Source organism: Phacochoerus africanus, chromosome 5, assembly GCF_016906955.1.
Source record: "Phacochoerus africanus isolate WHEZ1 chromosome 5, ROS_Pafr_v1, whole genome shotgun sequence".
Taxonomy (NCBI): Eukaryota; Metazoa; Chordata; class Mammalia; order Artiodactyla; family Suidae; genus Phacochoerus; species Phacochoerus africanus.
Window position 1 is genome coordinate 130658972 of NC_062548.1, and position 22951 is coordinate 130681922.

At 56.8% G+C, this 22951-nt stretch overlaps 1 protein-coding gene across 2 annotated transcripts in view; it reads right to left on the reverse strand.

Moving 5' to 3' along the window:
* Window positions 1-685: 685 nt before the first annotated feature.
* The window catches only part of HPCAL1 (hippocalcin like 1), a 113895-nt gene continuing 91629 nt past the window's right edge, over window positions 686-22951 (reverse strand). For both annotated transcript variants that reach the window (XM_047782658.1, XM_047782659.1), the window contains exons 3-5: window positions 4071-4469; window positions 3306-3411; window positions 686-1596 (exon numbers count right to left, since the gene is read on the reverse strand). In XM_047782658.1, the coding sequence (XP_047638614.1) occupies window positions 1499-1596; window positions 3306-3411; window positions 4071-4448 (582 nt within the window). In that variant the 5' untranslated portion in view covers window positions 4449-4469 and the 3' untranslated portion in view covers window positions 686-1498. The remainder of the gene's footprint in view (window positions 1597-3305; window positions 3412-4070; window positions 4470-22951) is intronic.

Here is a 22951-nt window from a genome sequence, read left to right on the forward strand (position 1 = left end):
GGTCCTGGGACCTGTGGCCAGGTGCGACAGACACTGGATCCAGAACCCTTCCTGGGCCCATTTCCTCTGGGGGAGGGGCACACGGACTGGCCCATTGTGGTCACCGTACGCTCCTGGCCGTGCACTGGCCTGGGTTTCAGCCCATAAGAAATGAGGCTGGTGGGGAGGCGGGTGGCAGGAGGACTTCGGAAAGTTCTCGTCCCCTTCAAGGAAGAACCAAAACAGAGACACCTACGAGGCACGGCCTTCGGACAGGTGGCACCAACACCCCTGGATTGAAGTCCCTTCTGCCGGGTTTTCTGCATCCGGGGACGGGCTGAGGAGCCAGGACTGCCCTCACAGCCCAGGAGGCGACGTCCCTGCTCTCCGATCCGACCCCTCCCGGCCTGAGCCGTCCTGCTCCCTTGCCTATGAAACCGTGGGGTTGAGGCGAGGAGGGCGGGGAGCGGACAGAGGTGTGACAGTCAAACCTGCCCAGAACAGGCATCTTTTATTTCCACGGATATTTCTTGGCATTAGGTGGATAACGAAGACCAGGCCGCATAAGATTTACAGACACACTGGCGGCTCCGGGGCCAAGTTTACAAACAGCAGCCGGACCCACCCAGGCCACCTGCACGGGCGGGGCCACGGGGGGGGCAGGACGGGGCCCCTCCCAGGCCCACACAAAACTCAGACAGTCCGGTTTATTTGATCATTTTAATACAGGAAATGCCAGACCAATCCACAGAGAAGACAAACCTTACACAGATGCCTGCATTCACGACACGGACGGGCGGGTCTCCGCGGCCCTGGGCACGCATGCAGGTCCTCTGGATAGGGGTAGATTGAGGGCATAAATACCACAAAATAACCAGGCTCGGAGGGGCCACAGGCCACGAGGGAACCACGCTTCGAAGGCAATCGAGGCATTAAATACGGGACTTACACTTTACACGTCACTTCACCATACGTATAACTTATATATTAAAAGAAAGAAGACCTGGGTGTATATATATAGATATATATACGAGCAAGCGGCTTTGGTCAGAGAGGAACGAACGAGCTGGGTGGAGCCATGCACGGGGGGGGGGGGGGGAGGAGAGGGAGTGGGGGGGGCTGCCCGTCTATGTTCCCTCCATTCTTGTCTCCATCTTTCCCAGAGTCACCTGCAATCACAAGAGAAGTCGGCTGGCCTTGGCGCGATCTTAGAAAAGTCCCGCCAGTATCCTCGGCGCGTCCTCTGGGCTCCCTGCAGGCCGGGAGGTGGCCCAGAAGCAAGGATGCTGGGAGCCCTGCGTGTAAACACATCCTGGGGAGTCGCCCAGGAGGGACCCGGGAGGGGGCGGGAGGAGGCCGGGCGGAGCGGGGGAGGCGCGGCCGCCGGGCGGGCAGGTGCCATGCGGCGCCTGGCTGCCCTGGGAGAGCAGGAATGACTGAGGAGGCATCCACTGTCGCAAGCAAAGCTTAAATGGCAAGACAAGCTTGTGTTTCTCTGCACTGTCCACATGCCGGGCCCTTAGAACTGACTGGCGCTGCTGGGGTCACACTGTAACAACCGGACGATGGACGGGTCGCTCTTGGCACCTTTAATGAATTCTTCCAGGGACAGTTTGCCTGGGGGAGAAATGGGAGTTAGTGTGCTGTCACCATTCCTGTGTCACTGTCCCCATGCGCCCTTGAGTCCTGGATGCTGTCCAGGCTCCACTCGTTTCAACGGCATTTCTGGGGAGTTCCCGTTGAGGCTCAGCGTGAGAACCTGACTAGTATCCATGAGGATGCGGGTTCGATCCCAGGCCTCGCTCTGTGGGTTAAGGATCTGGCGTGACTGCAAGCTGTAAGTCACAGGTGCGGCTTGGATCTGGTGTTGCTGTGGCTGTGGCGTAGGCCGGCGGCGGCAGCTCTGATTCAACCCCTAGCCTGGGAACTTCCATATGCTGTGGGTACGGCCCTAGCATTAAAAACACAAAAAAACAAAAAAAAGAGCATTTCTGGAAAACCCTTTTTGGCTTTCACTGTTCGTGGCACAGCACGGGGCCCCTCAAAGGATGTCCCCAGTGTGGCAGCATGCTGTGGCTGGTGGGGCAAGCTAAATCCTTTTAGAAAGTTCTTCATGCTTTATTTAAGAACGATGTGCCTTGTCCGAAAAGAACATGGTCTCTGTCTCTAGCCCATAACCAATCCAGAGCCTCCCAGCCACAGCCCGGGGTGTGGTTCCTGCCCGTCCAGCTTGGCCATCCGTTGGTGGAGGCTCGGCCCGCTGCTCCGGCTGAGTCCCCTTCCTGCTCCTGCACTACCTGCTTTGCGGTGGGAGGGTTAGGCAGAGGCCTGCCAAGGGCCTGCTGGTGCCTCCCTCGTCCTAGGTGCCTCCTGCATCGAGGACCTTGTTACTCCTGGGACCGGGTGCCGTAGAAAGGTGAGTTCCAGAGCCACCAATGCTGGCGCCAAACACATGCTCCCAGGATACAGATGTGGGAGGGACCGGGTTTGAAGCAGACCCTGCACTGGGGCAACTTGTGCCTTGGGGAGCCCACTTCCTGCCTCTGCGTAAGAGGCTCTACAGCTGCGGTCGTGCTGCTGCACCCCTCCCCCCGAGGGCGCAGCCCTTGGCCTCCTCCTCGCACCTCACTTCGGGGTCTAGCGAGCACGCTTCCGTCCATTCACTTATTTTCCATCTCCAGCACAGCCCGGGGGGTATTTTCTCTTTTTTCTTGTCTAAATGCTGCATTTCTTTATTGATCAAAAGCAAATTGGACCAGGCTCTGGGACGGCACTTAACACTGCTTAAGAGGCGTAGACCCGTGGAGTTTCACAGCTACGCTCCGCCTGTGGGCCCCGCAGAAGCTTGCAGCCAGTGCAGAGCAGGAAACACACTGAGCCCTCATTGTGCGGCTGCCACCACCCCTCCTGGAAGCGCCACTTCTGCCGTGGCATGATCCCAGAGGCCCCGCACAGCTGCTCCAGCCAGCACCTCCCCGCAGAGTCCCTGGGGCCACTGGGAGCCCCCCGAGACAGGATGATGAGAGCAAAGGGATGCAGTTCCCAGGTCCCCACCACATGGGACGCTTGGTCCCCACCCCTGCAGGGCCCGGTGACGCTGCACCTGTGCCTCTCCCTGGACAGCCGGGGCCTACCCGTCCCCCGGTTCTAGAAGCAAGGAGACTACAGATCAGGGGGGCAGGACGCTCACCCAGGCACCCGGACTCCGAACCCCGGCTCTTCCCTGAATGCAGCTGCATGGCTGGGCGAGGCCCGAGAGGCCGCAGAGCAGGAGGGAAGGGTCGCACACGCATCTGGGCTCCGAGGCACTGACGCCGGGGTCTTACCGTCATTATTGGTGTCCATCTGTCTGAAGATCTTGTCCGTGCGTTTCTCAGGTGTGGACTCGTCCTCCGGCATCTTCATCACCGACGACACCATTTTGTAAATGGCCTGCAAAGGGGCACACACACCTCGTGCTCAGCGATTCCGGGGTGTCCCTGGACCGGTGGGGCCCAGGCGCGAGCTTCTGCCTCGGCCTCGCCCACAGCAGTCGGGGGTGCGGACCCCTCCCTAGCTGGAAAGTTGCCCGCTCCTCCCAGTAGCGAGGAAGGATATTGCAGACAGCACACGAGCCAGAGGAAGCCGGACTCATTTACGTGAAGTTCAAGAACAGAGGAAATGACCCGAGGTGATGGCTGTAAGACAGGGGTTGTCTGGGGGCGGGAGGCGGGGCAGTTCTCGGGCTTTCTGCGGGCTGGACTGCGGAGTAACTCGCGGAGGGGGAGGACCCGGCCAGACGCGGGAACGGCCCATCAGGCGGCACGCCGGGCCTCAAACACCTGACTACGGGATGGCTGCACCTCCGTTAAAAGCCAAAAAAACCCAGACTCAGACCCTGAGACCCAGCAAGGAGAACCATCTCACTAGCCCCAGAAAGGACCGAGCACCTGCTCTCTGGGACACTGCCACGGGAGGGCTCAGCAGCCCCGCCGGCCACCTCCGTGCGTCTCTGTCCAAGGGGCCCGAGGAAACCCGGGCTCTGCCATCAGCACCACGGCCGCGGCCGCGGCGGCCCCGAGCCCTGGGTGGGCGGGGCCACGGGGACGCACCTGCACGATCTCCAGCATCTCGCTGCGGCTGATGTAGCCGTTGCCATCCAGGTCGTACATGCTGAAGGCCCACTTGAGCTTCTGCTCCAGCTTGCCCCGCGACGTCACGCTCAGCGCGATGATGAACTCCCGGAAGTCGATGGTGCCGTCGCCGTTGGTGTCGAAGGTGCGGAAGACGTGCTCGGCGAACTTGGAGGCGTCGCCGTAGGGGAAGAAGTTGGCGTAGATCTTCTTGAACTCGTCCACGGTCAGGTGGCCGGTGGGGCAGTCTTTGAGGAAGCCCTTGTACCACTCCTGCAGCTCGTGGTCCGTGAACTCGGTGTTCTCGCGCAGGTCCTGCAGCACCTCGGGCCGCAGCTTGCTGTTCTGCTTGCCCATGACGGCCGGCGGGGGCGACACCTGCAAGACAGGGGGCCCAGCTGGGGACTTCGGGGCCGGGTAGGGCGCCCCACTGCCAGCAGCCGCTGAGTGGGCCGGAGGAACGTCCCCTGCCTGTCCCGCACCCAGGGCTGGACAGGCTGGACTCTGGCCATCGTGGTGACGAGCCGTCTCAGCGTGGCTGGGACGCCTTCGGGGCGGTGGCGGTGCAGTGTACCCCTAGGGAGGCGGGGATGCTCCAGGGAGTCAGGGCCAGCCGACCTCACACTGGAAGGAATACCCTGACTTCCAGAAGGTGGAGATGGGGAAAAATGGCCACTTGAAATCGAGAGAATGAGGCGTTTGTCAAGGGCCCACCAGGGATTGTACAAGACCTAAGGATGGAATCCTTACTCTCATCGCCCTCGTCAGCTCCAGGCGATACTGTCACGCTGACTGCACCCCACACCCCCCGTTCTGAGCCGTGCTTTTCTCTTTCGGGCACCATATTCTCTCTTTTCTTTTCTTTTTTTTCTTTTTTTGTCTTTTTAGGGCTGCTCCCATGGCACATGGAGGTTCCCAGGCTAGGGGTCGAATCAGAGCTGTAGCCTCCAGCCTACACCACAGCCACAGCAATACCAGATCCAAGCCGCGTCTGCAACCTACACCACAGCTCAAAGCAACGCTGGATCCTTAACCCAATGAGCGAGGCCGGGGATCAAACCCGCAACCTCATGGTTCCTAGTTGAATTCGTTTCCGCTGTGCCACGACGGGAACTCCTCAGGCACCATATTCTGACTTCACCCTTAGAACAGGCATCCAAAAACTTTGAAGGAGTCCCTTCTTGATTTTGCTTGAGAGACCCTCTGGTTGGGGGTGGGGGTGGGGAGTGGATCTAGAATCAGCACCAAGAGTCCACAGTGTCTTCGGTGTTCATGGTAAAATCTCAGGCCCCTGCAGGCTTAAGGATCTGGTGGTGTCACTGCAGAGGCTCAGGTCGCTGCTGTGGCTCAGGTTTGATCTCTGGACTGGGAATTTCCACATGCCACGGGTGTAGCAAAAAAAAAAAAAAAAAAGACTGACCCTGGAGTAACTCCTACTAGGCATTAATACAGCTTTCTCTTTGCCACCTCACTTTATTTATTTTTCTTTTTTTATGGCCATGCCTGTGGCATAAGGTCCCGGGCTACGGGCTGAATCAGATCTTCAGCTGAGGGCTACGCCACAGCCAGGGTCCAAGATGCATCAGCGACCACAGCTCACGGCAACTCGGGATCCTTAACCCACTAGCGATGCCAGGGATCAAACCCGAATCCTCACAGACGCTCTGTCGGGTTCTTAACCCAATGAGCCACAGTGAGGACTCCCTCCATTTTGTCTTTTTGCCTTTTTTTTGGGGGGGGGGGCTTTTAGGGCCGCATCCTTGGCATATGGAAGTTCCCAGGCTAGGGGTCCAATCGGCGCTACAGCTGCCAGCCTACACCACAGCCACAGCAATGCTAGGTCTGAGCTGCATCTGCGACCTACACTACAGCTCCTGGCAATGCCGGATCCTTAACCCACTGAGTGAGGCCAGGAATTGAACCTGCATCCTCATGGATACTAGTCAGATTCATTACCGCTAAGCCACGACAGGAACTCCCGTATATGTTTTTACTATTCAAAAAATAAATACACAGGAATCCTCTGTTTCTTGGCCAAGCAGCTTGAGAGGAATCTCTTGCTTCTCTCTGAAAGATCAAGCGATGAATCCCCCGCCCCCTTCCTTCATCCCTGCTTCTGTCGTGCTGAACCACTGCTTTTATTTATTTTTTATTTTCATTTTTTTCCTGAACCCCTGCTTTTACCCTGTCAGGGTTTACTGTCTCGACTTGACTTGAGGCAGATCCTCCTAAGCGGAAACCAGCAAATCACTATACAACTTGGTCGTCAGTTTCCAATGTCCAAAGCGCCTCCCACCCCCAGCAGCACCCGCACCCCAGAGCTCCCAGACTCGACTTAAGAGCCCAAGGACTAACGAACAAAATAACGCCATCTGCAGCAACATGGAGAAGAGACGTGTGGTTCCGGGGTGGGGGGGGGGCGGGAATGGGATGGACTGGGAGTCTGGGGTTCATAGATGCAGACGATTGCCTTTGGAATGGGTAAGCAATGAAATCCTGCTGTGTAGCACTGGGAACTATATCTAGTCACTTATGATGGAGCATGATAATGTGAGAAAAAGAATGTATATATTTATGTGTGACTGGGTCACTTTGCTGTACAGTAGAAAATTTCCACCTATGATGGAAAAAATAAAAATCAATAAAAAAAAGACCCTGCAGACGGCACACTTTCACCTCGCTATTTCTGCGCCCTGAAGGGTGCAAAAGAGGGACTTGTCCTGGGCATCTGTCCTTCAATCTCCCATCTCGTGCTTCAAAGGCAGCGACCCACTTGCAGAGTGGGCGGCCCGGGAGAGAGTGTCCCCCACATGTGCTCACCCTCACGCTTCACTCGTTCAGCTGAGACCTGAGGCTGTTCCCACCAGCGGCGTGACTACGTGTCCGTCGGGGCAGCCAGAGAGACCCAGCACGCAGGCAGCTGGACTGAAAAAAATGCCCCAAAGTCCCATAGTCAAGTTCTAACCCCAGGACCTCAGGATGTGGCTGTATATGGGGGCAGGGCCCATAACAAGTTCATTAAGATAAAATGGGACCATATGAGTGGGTCCGGATCCGATCCTGAAAGAGGAGCCTGGGACCCTGACGGACGCGGAGGGAAGACCACGTGAGGGCACAGGGAGGGGACGGCCTCCCACAAGCCGAGAGGAGAAATTTCAGCAGGAACCAGACCTGTCCCCACTTTGATTAGAGACCTGCAGTCTGCAGAACTGGGAGAGAGAGAGTTGCTGGTTTGGAAGCAGCCCAGGCTGAGGCGCTTTGCTGCGGAGGCTCTGGGACTAAGACACCTGCCTGGAGAACTGACCTGATAACTCGAGACACCAGCGTCTGTGGAGCAGAACCCCGGGCCAGGTACCGTGAGGTCCCCAAAGCCTTGACTCCTGACCCGCCAGCATCGGGCACAACCAGAATGAGGTCCAAGGGCCGTGGGGCGCTTTGGGTTTTATCAACCCCTTGCCTGGATTAGGCCCACCTCGGCAGGGAAGAAAGAGATCCAGAGGCTGCAGATCGATGCCAAGCTCGGGCCTCGCCCCACATCTTGCCGTAGTAGCTGGGAAGGGGGTGCTGGGCCGGGGCGGGGGGCACGCCATCCACGGGTATTGCCTCCCGACCGCCTCCCACGGTCAATGGCAAGGGCACGTCCCCGCCCTGATCAGCACTCCTGCACTTTTCATCGTGGAACGAGCCACTTTCTGTGAAGCTCTAGGCTCTGAGAGCTCAGGGTCGTTCCTTTTATTTCTTTTTTTTTTTTCCTGTTTTTCTTCGCTTTTTATGGCCGCACCCGCAGCATATGAAGGGTCCCAGGCTAGAGATCTAATCGGAGCTGTAGCTGCCGGCCTACACCACAGCCGCAGCAACGCCAGATCCTTAACCCGCTGAGCGAGGCCGGGGATTGAACCCACAACCTCATAGTTCCTAGTCGGATGCGTTTCCGCTGCGCCATGATGGGAACTCCTTTTTTCGGCTGCACCTGCAGCATATGGAAGTTCCCAGGCCAGGGGTCAAATCCGAGCTGCAGCTGCCGGCCTATGTCACAGCTGCAGCAATGCTGGCCCCTTAACCCACTGCGCTGGGCCCGGGATCGAATCCGCACCTCAGAGACAAACCGGATTCTTTACGTGCTGTGCCACAGCAGGAACTCCAGGGTCAGTCCTTTTAAGAGCCACCTGCCTCAGTGAAAACCAAACCACCGCTCAGAACAAGGGTGTCAACTGGCCTCAGAATGCGTCTGTGATTTGCATTGATTCAGATCCCACAGAAACGCCAGACTCCTAACCCAATATGACAAATGTTTATGGAAAGGAATGGACCACACGGGGGAGCGTGACCACTTGGTCAACACACCTGCAGCTTTCCCAGCCCTTCCGCCACCCGTCCCGGGCCTGGCACAGCTCGGGCCTCTGCTGGTCCAGCAAGCAATCTCGCCGTGGTGCTGGTGGCCGTGTACACACGTGTAAGACACCTGCTAACTCTGGAGGCAGGGAGGTTTCTGGCAAAGCTGGCATTCCCGTAGAGCCTGGATGTGCCCCCTTTGGGGGACGCAATGCGGGGGGCCCTTCCTAAGGGCTTTGGGGGCTCAGGGGATGGGGGGTGGGGAGAAGGAAGTAGAACCAGACAGGACCCCGGGAGGCCTTCCTGGAGTGGACTCCACCCGTGTCCACCACCTACTGAACTAGGTATAGAAACGCTTTAGTCCAAGAACCAGTTTCATCAGAGAAAAAGAGAACAGTAACAATAATTTTGCCATTCAACAAAGTCAACGACCTTCAGTTCTTTTTTTTTTTTTTTTTTTGCTTTTTAGGGCCACACTCGCGGCACATGGAGGTTCCCAGGCTAGGGGTGGGATTGGAGCTGCAGCCGCCGGCCGGCACCACAGCCACAGTAACACAGGATCCGAGCCATGTCTGCAGTCTACACCACAGCTCACGGCAACGCCGGATCCTTAACCCACCGAGCGAGGCCAGGGTTGGAACCTGTGCCCTCATGGATACCAGCTGGATTCATTCCCACGGTGCCGCAATAGGAAATCCAAGGACTTTCAATTCTTCTTCAAGGAGACCCTCGGATCTGTTTCTGATCCGGTCTCATGCAGAGAAAATATTCTGCCAATAAAAACATGTCTCACACCGAGACCTGCTTATCTCTTGTTTCTTTTTTTCTTTTTGTCTTTTTTAGGGTTGCACCTGCAGCATATGGAGGTTTCCAGACTAAGGGTTGAATTGGAGCTGTAGCCGCTGGCCTACACCACAGCCACAGCAACATAGGATCCGCACTGAGTCTGCAACCTTCATCACAGCTTGCAGCAACGCCGGATCCTTAACCCACTGAGCGAGGCCACGAATCAAACCTGCATCCTCATGGATGCTAGTCAGATTCCTTTCCGCTGAGTCATGACAGGAACTCCCAAGATCTGCTTAGCTTAAGGTCAGGGATCCAATAGCACAGACGTGATATAAGAATCTCAAGGCAGAAGAGTGTACAGGGATCCCAGAATGGTAGAATATTTTTGCTCCTTTCTCTGAGGAAGAAAGAAAGAAAGAAAAAAAATCCTCCCACACCCCAACTACAAGAACGAGAAAACAAAGGCTGTGTCCGTGACCTTGACCTCAGCCCAAGGCCACGTCTATGACCCCAGGCCCCAACAAACACCATGGAAAGATGGCAAACGACGGACCAGAGCAGAGGAGGGTCAAACCTCAGGGCCCGCAGAGTAGGAGAGGAAGGAGAAGCAGGCTGACGGGCGCCTCGGAATTCCAGAAGGCCCGGGAATCGGAGGCCACCGATGCCTGGTGAGGTGAGCGTGAATGAGAAGCTGAAAATGGCGTGGGCAGAATTGTTTGGAAGCACACAGAAGAAAGCGAGCCTTGTTCCTCTCACCTGTCTCCTCCCCTCGGGCACACGGCCAGACTACACTGCCCCTGGCCCCTGGCCCTCTGGAAGCCGTGGGCCAGTGCATTGCGGCTGGAGGGATGTCTGAAACCTCTCTGCCCAGCACTCAGCAACTCCTTCCTGCCCGATGGATGCAGAATATTGAAGGCAGGGGGGGTGGTGCTTAGAAGCCCCAGAGGACACAGACCCCTTAGCTCTTCTCCATCAAGAGTCCCCATCTGACTGCACCCAAGCGAAAGGACCACTTTCTCGGTCCTCTAAGGACAGTGCATAATTAGGATGGTTCTAGGTGCTTAGGAGGGAAGTCATTCATTGCATACAGAGGATGCGCTAGGGTATCAGGTCATATTCTTTCCTGGAAGCCCAGCAGACACAGGATGTGGGAGGGCAGACCCGCTGAAAGGAAGAGGCCTGAGTCCCTGAGTGACTGCGTGGAGCAGAGTCAATTCCCTTGTACCCATGAGGAAATACAGCTGTACTGTGTTAAGCACTCAGATGTGGAGGCTGTTTGTCCCAGCAGTTGGTTGACTTTGACTAGTACAGAGCCCTGGGTCCTGTCACTCAAAAAGTCAGGTGACTGTCCCTCTCCACCCCCAAACAGGGGACCTCTGGGCGGGGGGCAGGGGGACATCAGGCCCAGAGGAAGGAGCGTGCAGAACCAAAAAAAAAAAACTGAAAGTGTGAAAAGGGAAGTGAAGGGCAGTCTGCATGACGACTAGAGAGCGCCCTACCCAGTCTGGGGCTGGCCAGGCTCAACCCACAACATTGCAGCATCTTCCTCCAGAGCAGCCGAAATAGGCTTCCTCTTGGAACAACAAAAGACCTAAACCACTGACATCTTAGGGGCTCCAAAAAAAGCAGGCTGCCCTGCAAGCTGCTGCTGTTTTTGTTATAAAAAATTGCTAAGGTCTAGTCACAGAGGACGCATATTAATGCAATGCTGATCATCTGTAGAAAACTCTGAACAACTATTTAATAAGGGCTTATTAGGCATCCGCCACTACCCTGGCTGCTTCAGGGGTCAGACCTGCCGAGCACGGGTCCTGTCTTCAAGGGGCTCATGAAGGCCAGAGAACAGGGGTGCAGGCGAATCACTCACCCTGGTCCATTTCAGCATCAATGAAACCTCACAGCATCCACCCTAAGAGCAGCCACAGTTCACCAAGCACTCATGTGGTGCCGGGCGCTGCACCGACCACATCACAGACGGTGGAACTGAGGCCCGGGGTGGGGGTTAAGTACCTCTCCCAGGGTCCCTCAGCGAGCAGGGCTGCGATGTGCCCAGGCATTGGTCTTGAGCTTGACTGTAAGCTCTATGGTTGACCTTGAACCCTGGCAGGTGGGCAGGGCAGGCCTGGCATTCCCAGCGGTACAGAGAAGAGACGCACATCTGGGAGACGCTGAGGAGGGGTCCGGGAAACAACCAAGGTGAGTTTTATTTTGGGGAAAAACTATCACGAAATCATGGGTGGAAAACTTTGTTTTTCTGCCATTGCCTTGAGGGTTGAGGTAGTAGCATCCGAGGCTGTCAAAATCACGGCTGAGGGGACCCCACGTTCTCGAGAATGACATCATGATGAGCTAGCGGTGATTTTTCGGTCACCTTTATGGAGACCCCACCGCTCGAGTAAGGCACCCACCTTTCCTCTGATTCCTTGACACGCCCAGTACCGCTGAATTAAAGGGCTACATTTTCAAAGTTGGCAATTTTCTTTTTTTTCCTTTTTAGGGCCGCACCCGCGGCATGTGGAGGTTCCCAGGCTGGGGGTCTGATCAGAGCTACAGCTGCCGGCCTCCACCACAGCCACAGCCATGCCAGATCTGAGCCGAGTCTGTGACCTACACCACAGCTCACGGCAACGCCGGATCCTTAACCCTCTGAGCGAGGCCAGGGATCAAACCCGAAACCTCACGGTTCCTAGTCAGAGTCATTTCCGCTGTACCACAATGGAGAGAGCGTACCACATATTTTTAAAAGGGGGGGTGTGCTGGGGGGAGAGCCGGGGTGACCCACAGTGTTCTTAGGCCCCTGTGTGGTCTGAGCATGCAGGATCCCTGGGTCGGGACATGCCAGGTCGAAGAATCCTGAGTTCCTATTTGAGATGGGGGAGCCTCTCTTCATAAGGGCTGACTGCCACCGCCCCCCCCCCCATGCACACTGAGAAAGGCAATGAAGTCAGGGAAGGCAGTACAGCTTCCCTGGAAGAATCTGGAAACTCAAGTTCTGCAGATCCCGTGTGCCTCATCACAGCCCACACCCAACTAATTCATTGTGCAAACGCTTGTGTACACGTGGCCGTGCTCTGCTCCTACAAGGCCTCAGGCCAGCCGTCAAGCCGACCTTGCCCTTGGCACATTCTCAGGGCCCGGCGCCAGGCCGGGTGCACAGGGGGTGCCCGGTACACTCCTGACCCCGGGGCGGCTGAATGCCCAGGGGCACAGGTCCTGTTCTTGGGGCTCCAGGCTGCTCCTGACATACCATGGGGCATTAAAAGTGACAGGAACAGGGAGGGGAAGGCGGGAGGGGTCCAAGCTGAGGAGGAATCCTTCATTCCCACAGGGGGCCAAGGCCGGCTGCCTAGGGAGCCAGCGCGGGGAATCCAAACTGGACGACGAGCAGACTTTAAAAGCCACTGGAGGCTGGACCCCACAGGCCACCTCCAGGGTACACCCGGCAGATTCCGGGCCCTGCAGGTGGGGTCGCATTTCAGCAGCCTGGGAGCAGGTAACATTATCTCTGCCTTAGAGACAAAGAACTGTAGGGCATGAACTTGTCTGTGGCAGGTGGCTTGTCTGTCACCTTTTCAGTGCTGGGGTCCGTGGGCGGCAACAGAGGCCACCGGGCTCCCGGTGGCTGGCCACCTCAGTCCCTCGCCATTCAATGTCTCACAAGACAGTTTAGCAGGATGGCCCTCCCACTGTGACTTTCATGGTGCCCTGAAGTGGGGCCCACAGAAGGTCAAATAAAAGCCCCGAGAGTCCCCCTGGTCAGCCCGGGCCAGCCCACGAGTGCTTCCCAAAGGCTCAGGTGAACGATTTAGGAAGAACTTCATTTTAGCTCTGTCTTGGAGGCTCTCAGGCCAAAGCAGGTGGCCTCACAGGGAACAGGGACAGCGGAACCTGTCCTCCCGGTGACCCCTCTGTCATTAATTAAGCCAATGAACCAACCCTATTGAGAACCAGCTGGCTGGGACAGCGGCTGACACAAAGCAAGCCTTTCTGCAAAGACAAAGCCGCCCCTCCCATTTCGCAGCAGAAACGGCCCCCTGGCCCTGTCGTCAAACAAACCCCCCCAAGCCTTCATTTACTGGAAAATCTTATTTTCATCTCCACTAAAAGATGGGGTGAAGGACAGATGTGCCAGGGGAGGGCAATTGATTCAGGGCCGGAGCCATCTCTTCCTGGGCTGAAAAAGCTTCGCAACCAAGCAGGGGTTGGATCAGAAAAGTGACAGCCTTCTGAGAGCATCGAAGAAGACATTTTAATTCACAGTAATGGAAAAAGGGGGAGGGAGTTAATATAGCACGAATACCCATCTCTCTGCTTCCCCGTTACTCAGTTATTGCTCTTAATGTGCTAAATTATAAAGGAAAAAAAAAAGTAAACATGTAGCCGGGGAGCCCTATGAAAATATTTAACCCCAAGTCTGTACTGCCTGCAAATTAAAGCCTTTTTAATGGCGTCGTTCTATCAGCTGCCCGGCGAGGCTTCTGGAACCAAGGGCTCGAATGGCCCATTAATCACAGCTCAACGCCAGCTGCCGGCGTGGGTAGACATTTCATCCCATTGCTCTAAAACGCTTTCGGCAAGACGGGTCTCCAAAGCTTGCTGGGCCAACCAGACTTAGAAACACTCAGAGGGAAGATGATCGGGAGATGGCCAAAACCAACTCCTTATAAAAGGGCAAAGCTTGGGATGCGGCTGCAGGGGCGGCCGGCGTGAATTTGCACTTCGAGAGACTGGAGGGCTTGTTCTGTCTGGGGCAGACAGGACGTGGGGTGCGGGAAACAGGCAGTTTGTGTTGTTTCGCAGGCAGCACCAGCCCTGGGTCTTTGTCCTGATGCCCCACGGACAGACGCGCCTCCTGGAACTGAACCTCGGTCTTAAAGAGAAAAGATGCTGACTGCATCTGTCTGTCTTTCCTCCAAGAAAGCAGGTTGCACGCAAGCCACCTGCAGTCTTGGCTTCTAGTGCAGCTGCTCTAAGGAGGGGCGGGTTCTGTCCCAGGAAGTCTGTGACAGCTGCCAGGAGCCGACGCAGAGGGTAGCTTGACCTGGGGCGGCTCCGGCTGCAGTGCGGGTGGCTGGCCGCTAGAGGGCGGCGTCGGGCAGGCTCACCGAAGACCTGAGCTGGAGACCCCGCCTCCCAGCTTCCAGACTCCGCCCCTTCCACGCCCCCTCCGCCCTGCAGGTGCCTTGGTTTTCCCATCTATAAGCTAGATTTGTCCAGTACAGTAACCAGCCACATGTGGCTGTTGAGATGTGGCCGACCTGAATTTGTCTATGTGCTCTAGGAGTAAAATTCACGTCGGATTTTTTTTTTTTTGGCCTCACCCACGTCACATGAAAGTTCCGGGGCCAGGGACTGAATCTGAGCCTCAGCTGTGACCTATGCCACAGCTGCAGCAATGCAGGATCCTTAACCTGCCGCACCACAGTAGGTACTCCCCACATTGGATTTTGATGGCTCAATATGAAAAAATTAATATAAAATATTTCATTAAGAAATTTTCTGCTCTGATTACATGTGAAATGAAAAATGATACAACTTGAGATATAGTGGGTTAAATTAATCATATTGGTAACATTAATCTCACCTGTTTCTTTTTACCTTTTTTTTTTTTCCTTTTTTCCCTTTCAGGGCTGCATTTGCAGCATGTGGAAGTTCCTGGGCTAGGGGTCGAATCAGAGCTGGAGCTGCCGGCCTACACCACAGCCACAGCCACAGCAGATCCAAGATGCATCTGCAACCTACACCACAGCTCATGGTAATGCCAGATCCTTAACCCACTGAGTGAGGCTAGGGATCAAACCCACATCCTCATGGATACTAGTCGGGTTTGTAACCTGCTGAGACACAACAGGAACTCCTCTTTTTACTTTTTTAATGTAGCTACTAGAAGAGTTAAAAGTACTGATTAAGTGGCTCAAGTTGTATTTCTAGGGGCTTCCCAGCACTGGATGGATCCTTGAGGCATGGATTTGGGGCCACCAAACAGGGACTCTTCAAGTTCATCAGTTCCCTGGTCACAGGCTTACTGCTAATGGTGACCCAGCTGGGAGAGGTGGCCTGTGTTTATTTCACTCCTTGGTGCCCTTAAGCAGCCAGCTGCAGCGAAGACCCAGGTCTGGTCCTTGTTTAAGGTGTAAGGCCAAGGGCAGGGGCTGCAGAAAGGAGTCTCCCCCTCCTCTTTTGCAGGAGAACAAAAAACCCCAAGTGAGATCTGGGGAAAGCGGCGTTAGTAACACCTCTAAAGCCTACAGTTACAGGGTGTGCCTAGATCCAAATTCAGCCCAGAAGCCTCCGAGAGCCTGTTTCCAGAGGCTTCCTGGAAATCTGTTGCGTCACAGCTTCACCAGCTGGATGGGCTCCAGGCCAGGGACTTGAGTTGAGAAATCCAACTGAAAGCCCTCCTGACTTCTGGACCCACCCCAGCGGCTTAAAATCCCTTGCCTCCCTAAAGCTTTAAAAACATGTAAAAGAGGAGTTCCTGTTGTGGTGCAGCAGAAATGAATCCGACTCGCAGCCGTGAGAACGTAGGGTCGATCCCTGACCTCCATCAGTGGGTTAAGGATCCAGCACTGCCGTGAGTCACGATGTAGGTGGCAGACGCAGCTCAGGTCCCGCGTTGCTGTGGCTGTGGCGTCGGCCGGCAGCTATAGCTCCGATCCAGCCCCTAGCCTGGGAACCTCTATGTGCCATGGGTTCGGCCCTAGAAGGCAAAAAATATATCTATGTGTGTACATATAAAAGAAAGTATGTTAGGAGGGAGGGAGGAGGGAAAAAGAGGAAGAAGGAAGGAAAGAGGCAGTGACCAAACCAGGCAGAGGGGTCCCCTCCCTCTTTACTCTCCTAAAACTGACCCGCCCTGAAGGAGGCCGAGGGAGGGGAAGAGGTGAGAAAAGAACAGGAAAACCCCCAAGAGGATCTTCTTTCCTTTGCAGAAGCCACGACTGCAACAGAGAGAGGAACTGTGGCTATAGCTCTCCCGGCACCCCTGGGGCCTCTGAAATCACCGGTTCACTGGTGTGGCTGCGCACCTCAGCCGCCCAGCAGACTCCTACACATCCACCAAAGCCCAACTCGAGCGTCATCTGCTCAGGGATGCATTTCCCAACCCCCTGCAACTGCTCTTCCCTTTGCATTCCAAGAGCCTTTTTTTTTTTTTTTTAAGGGCCGCATCCAAGGCATAGAGAGGTTCCCAAGCTAGGGGTCTAATCAGAGCTGTAGCCACGGCCTACACCACAGCTACAGCAACGCGGGATCTGAGCAGCGTCTGTGACCTACACCACAGCTCACGGCAGCCCTGGATCCTTACCCCACTGAGCAAGGCCAGGGATCGAACCCTCGTCCTCATGGATACTAGTCAGGTTTATATCACTGAGCCACAGCAGGAACTCCCCGAGAGCATTTTTTAGCCTATTTCTTTTATGACCTCAGCTTCAAGCACATCATTTCCTTATGTGTTTTCCTCCCTAGACTGTGAGCTCCTGCAGGAGAGAGAATACCTCCCTCAGGCCAGGAGGAGAACCGACTGACATGTTGGAGCCCCAAGGCCCTTGCACTGCAGTTCCCTCCACCCGGTCTGCCCTTCCCTCCCCTCGGTATCAGCAAAGCCTACTCCCTCGATGTTCATGTCTTTGCCCAAGTCTTGGGGGCACCTCCTCCTCCGAGCCCATCTCAAACAGCATCTGCCTTACTCTGCCCCCTGGTGGTAGTTCCTATCCCTGGCATTACATTGCTATATAGCTCACCACGTCTCCCCAGGGCCCGGAACAGCGCCTGGCACACAACTAGCGCTCGGTAAAAATATGTGAAATAGTGGTTGTGTGTCCAAGGGCGTGGCTCAGTGCCTGAGAGAATGAACAGAAGAATATGTGAATGGGTTTCTTCTAGAAATTTTTGCTCTAATATTTTGTGACTCTTCCAGTATCAGAGATACGAGAAAGAACAGCAGAACTGAAGATGGCAAGATGCTCTCTTGCTCAAGTTTGAAGCTCCAAGGAGGGACATCCCTTAATTCAGACTTTATTCTAGAAAGTTCCATTTACCCTAATAGGAAGAGCTGCAGCAGAGTAGCGGGCCTTGGTGGGGGGGGTGTCAGACTGGGGGGGGGGGTCCATTCACCAAGATGGTGCCATCTCCCCTCTCGCCCGGGGAACACACCCCCAGCTATGTGATCCCCAGCTAGGACCTCTCACTTGAGGGGTACGGCTCATCCTAGATCCACCGTCACTGCTGCTTGAATCTTCAGGGACGAGCGCGTTGAGCTGCTTCCCCCGGGGAGGAAGACAGGTTAGTGGATGGGACATAAACGAGCCTCTGGGGGAAGAACAAGACAGGGAACAAGACAGGGCGAGGAAGAGGAACGCCCTCGAGGACAAGACTCTCCACAGACAGAATCTGCTGATGCAACCGGAAGAGCACTCGAGGCAGGACTGAAAACAAGACCACGTGACTTTTCTGGACGCTGAAATCGCCACGTATGTCCAGGCACGGGGGAGCCCCGTGTTTCTACAGAGGGTGCTGGACGCCAGGCGAGCAAGGCTGGCAGTGCCTGGAAAGGGGCAGGCCTGAGTGACCCAGTGGGCATCCAGGTGTGGAGTCCTGGCCACAGAGCCGGGGGCGTCTCCTGCCCGCCTTGGAGCGTTAGTGCAAATCTGAGGCTTGCACACCCCCAAGGTTGGAGTGGGGAGGGAACCTTTGTTCCCTCTGGCCCATAAACGTTTCCAAGGCCCGCTCTGTGCTGGGCATGGAAACGCCTGGATGGAAAGACCAGAGACCCTTCCTGGGTGCCCAGGAGCCTTAGGTGACCCAGGCTATGGGCAACGTGTGTAACAAGGCTTCCTGACGGGGGACCCGCAGTGCCGGAGTGGAGCCGCCTATTCCCCGGGGGCGACAGCTGGGAGGACTGACAGAGCAGGTCTGTGCCAGGCTTCCAGGCTCCAGGAGTCCTCTAGGTGGGCGACAATGGGAACACTCTGTGCCAGGGCGGGGTGGGGGCGCCTGGAGAGAACCCACCCAGCGCCGCAGAGTCTGGGCGTCGAGCATGACTGTAAAGGAATGCTGAGAATGCAAGTCCGGTTGCAGAGGATAAGGTCAAGGAGAGGGAAGGAGGGCTGGACGGCGGGGGCTGGTCATGTCCCCCCCCCCAGGCAAAGGCCCACGCCCCACGATCAATGGATCCAGTTGGGGACGCAGAACCATACAAAGGCCGAAGGTGAAACCAACAAACCTCTGAATCACACAGCGTCTCCTTCTCAGGGACTGGGGCGGCTGCAAGCTACCTGCTCTTTTGAAGGAAGCTAAGAGGCCACAGCAGGCTGGACACGGCCGGCTGAAGGCAAGAGCCAGGCAGAGATGGCAGAATCGCCCCCAGTCCCTCCACAGATCTGCTGTCCCTGCGACCACCCCTGGGGGGACAGAGCTGGGGGGGGTGGGGGAGTGCTCAGCTCAGCGGGCTTATCACATGTGGAGGCTGGCGACACCAGCCCCTGCACATCTTGGAGTACATTCCTCCTGGCTGCTGGTGCCCGGCTGGGCTGCTGGTGACTCAAGGTACCAGGCAGACGCAGAGCAGACGCCGTTTGCAGATGCAGAGCGAGCCTGCAGTTTCCCTCGGATGCCCCCGGCCAGGATAGGAGCCCAGGTCCTGCCCCCTGCAACATCTTCCCAGCAGGAGGGGAAGCTGGAGCACGGGCTGGCATCCAGCATGCAGCCAGTGTCCAGTACGCCCTGGGAGGTGTCTGTCGGGGGGCGGTGGGTGCTGCAGAGGGTCCTGCGGTCAGAAAGTCCCCTGCATCGATGCTCCAGACCAAGCCTCTGTTTGCGCCTCTGTACACGGGACCGAACCGATCGCCCGCTTCAGAGGCTGCAGTGGGGACGCTCCCTGGGCAGCAAGTGGCCAGCCCGTCTCTCCCGACCCTTCTCTAGCCTTTTCGTCCTGCTGCCTCTTAGCGTCTCTGCAGTTTCTTTGGCTGTAAATGGAAATAACTTGCTGGTTTCACAGTTGTGAGGAAAAAGGGAAACGAAGGCTGTGAAAGGACAAACAGAGCGTCAGGCAAATAGAAGAGGGGGTCTCGCAGCTCTGATGATGAACGAAATGCACAATGTGCTTAACGAGCTGAACCCCAGTGTCCAACAGAGCCAGGCAGGGAGGCCGGAGGCTGCAAGGGGGGTTCCTGCGTTTCCCCACAGACCCTCTCCCCAGCACAGGGGTCTGAAACCCTGGTCCCCACGCCGGGGTGGGCAGAGAGCCGGGGAGCCCAGGGCTCGAAACATCCACCAGGGCCCGTGAAATCCCAACTCCTGTTCTTCGAGGAGAAAAGGAGGGGGAAAGACGGGAGAAACCCAGGCTCGCCATGTCCAAGGCACAAGTCTGGCCCCAGCCTGAGGCCCTGGGCATCGGAGTGACACGGGGCCCATGAACCCCCATCCCGGGGAGACGAAGGGCTCCCCCCAACAGTGAGACGTCTCCTGTGGCTTCTAAGTGGTTCAGGTCCCCCTCAAACAGCCACGGAGGATCCCGCTCAGGCCCAGGACGGGTTCCCTGCCCGACGGGGGACTTGGCAGATACTGAACGAGGGCGCTGGACCTTGCCCAGGGCAGCCCCCAGCCTTCCTGGGGGGCTGGCCGCCCGGATCTCTGCGGGGCAGGGCAGCTCTCAGTGGGTCTGTGACACACACGGGCGCACACACCACACAGATGAGACTGCCAAGCCGAGCGGTGCGTCCCACCGTGTGACATTCTCCCAGTGGCTGGGGGAACCCGGCTGCGGAGGCGGGCGGGGCCTTCTCTTGGGGGTGCAGGGAGCCAGGGCTTCAACCGCGCATAGGCCTGAGCTTCCGGAGAGACCCCCCCGCCAGCAAGCACCCAGAACCTGCGGCACAGCTGGCAGGCACCTTCCGGGCTCCTTCCTGGGTCATGACTGGACTCCATACAACAATCCTGAGCCGTAGAGAACGGTATGGAACAATACCGAGCAGTAGCGCTCCATCAGAAACAAAGGGATAGATTAACTGAGGTAGTGGGTGGGGAGGACATGCAGCGGGGGAAGGAAGGAAAGGATGCCATCAGACCCTCAGGATTCAGACTAATTACCCAGAGGGCAGTTCCAATGTAAAATCCGAGTCAAAAAAATATCCGAAAGAGTGCCTCTGAATTCTTTTTCGGGCAAAGCGTAGGGGCTGGACTATCGGAGAGCTGGGAGATGAGGGGCATTTACAATGAGCAGATGGGAGTTGGGTATCATCAGCACGTCTTTCTTCCCCCAGTTTCAGGGCCTGGGCCCTCTTGGGTAAGTCACATGTCTCCCGCTCCACGTCCCTCATCTAAAACATAGCAGTTTGGACAACGTGGCCCCGAGGCACAGTCCACCCTAAAAATGCCTTGGAGCCTGCCCCCAGTGGAAGCCTTGACGGCAGCAGAGAAGTTCCCCAACTCGGCTGGGGCGGGTGACCCTCTCCCCAGGGTCCGGGTGGGCAGACCGCTTGCTCTTTGCCCAGCAGGTGGCAGGAGGCTAATTTCTGCCCGGTTCTTAGGTGTGCTGACTCATTTGTCACGGGCCCCAGACAAACTCTGTGAATTCTGAATTTCTGTGCCCCAGATGAATGCAGTTTGGTCACATTCTAAGAAATCTTGGGAAGAGACTGAGAAGAAATGACATCACAACCATTAAACTTAAGAGGTGTTTTCAAGACCCACGTGGCCCGCTGGGGTTTTGCGCCCTTGGAGCCTCCGGCAAGGTCCACGCCGTGAGGGGCTGCAGAGCCACTGGCGGGAGGGCTCCCACCGGTGGCTGTCTGGCTCCACTTACGTATGGTTCAGCCCACGGATCCCCGGGTTGTATGTGTGTTTTGAAACTTGGAAGAAAACTTCCCGTGAATCATCTCATCTGCTATTTGATTCATATTTCATGTCTCTGGAGAGAAATGAAAACAACACGTCATCCTCTGTAAAAAGAGGCATCCGCCCGGCCAAGACGCTAGGCGCACGAGTGGTGACGTGCCAGCTGCCCTTCGGTGGCCCCCGGGCTCTGGTCTTGAGTTGTCATCAGAGGGCGTATTTATAATCCCAGTGAAGACAGCTCAGAAACGTGGCCCTGGGCCATGTTTATTCTTTAAATCAGAGCACGAGAAGCCAGGGGTTCTTCAGGGAGCACCGGGGCCAAAGCACAAACTCACACAAAGCGTCCCTCAAGTGGCCCTAACCGAGCACCTGCTGAGTGGCCTCAGAGCCAAGAGCAGAGACACGCAGGCGTCCCAGGCGCCCTCAAAGCGCTTAGAGTCCAGCGGGGAAGGAAGGCGTGGATTCCTCCCACCTTTCGACTCCGAGTTCAGTCCCTACTCCGAGCCCAGCATGGGACCGGGGGTCCTGGGGGTCCGGGGCGGCCGTGGCAGGAGGGCGAGGAAAGACAGGTGACGTTCCAGGCCCCGGTTCTCCTCTGACCCTCTTCCCCAAGGACACTGAGCTGAGTTCCAGTCACCCAGGGCCCAGCTAAGGATAATCCCACCAGCAGCAGGGACGTGAAATTGGTGAGAGGAAGCAGCGAGGGAGCGGGGGGCGGGGAGAAGGCCAGCCGACGAGGGGGACCCCTTGAGGCAGCCCCAGCTCCTCCGTCTGTGGCCACGGACCGCCATCCAGTGTGCCCGCCAGAGGGCCCACCTTTCCCGCCCCCCAGTCTCTGAACTGCCCCTCAGAGCCTTTCTGACCCAGACCTTCTCAGGCATCCGTGGGAGAGCCAGTTTCTCGAGACCCTCTGAGGTCCTAGGAGCAGCCACCGCCTCCTGAGCCCGTCCCAGGAGGACTTCTCAGCAAGACACGGGCCCCCAGGGGCTGACAAACGCGCCAAGATTCAAGGTGTCAGCAGGACAGGAAATGTGAAATCTGGGCCTGGGCCTGGGGCCAGGCGGATGCCTGGGAGGTGAGGAGAGGAGGAGCAGGGTGGGCTTGGTGGGAGAGGCAGATGGCAGAGGGGACGGCCCAGATGGGCCCAGGCCCAGCTCGGGGCCTGGCCAGGTGCCAACAGGCAGCGAGGCCTTGGGGACACGGCTCCATCCCTCGTGCGCTCGTGCTGGAGCCTCCCTCTGTCCCATCCCTTGGCCACTGAGCTCACACTGACCGGGCAAGGCTTTTACTACCAGCTGTCTTCTCCCCTGGCAGCTGGAGCCCGGGGCTGGGCTGCCCGCCCTCGGGACCCACACCGCACTTGGTGCAGAAGCCCACGCGGAGCAGCTCAGGGATGCCCTGGGCAGCAATTCCCGTGGCCAGGGCTGGCCCCCTGAAGACCACGGTTCCCCTCCAGCGACTGCACAGCAGATGAGATGGCCAAGCCGAGCGGTGCGTCCCACTGTGTGTGTGTGTGTGTGTGTGCATGTGAGCACGTGTTTGCCCACAATGCTCGTCACGCAGGACCTGCCCGTGTGCTTGAGGGTGGAAGGGGATGCCCACGGGAAGTGATGCTGCAAAGTCATCACTTGTCACTCTAAAAATAAGCCTTGACACACAACCCAGGAAGGATGTCCCCTTCCTGCGCCCGCCTCAAAACCACAGCAGCTTCTGCTCTGCGGGCCAACTGGGGACGCCAGGTGGATGGCACCCAGGGGAGAGGGTAGCCCGGGGTCACACCCTCTTGGCCCCTTCTCCTGCAGAACCCCAAGTCCCTGCCCTGTTCATTAATTTCTAGAACCATGGTTAAGTCTCTGAGAGTAGAGCCTGCGGAATTACCTCTAGTCACTTATGACGGAGCGTGA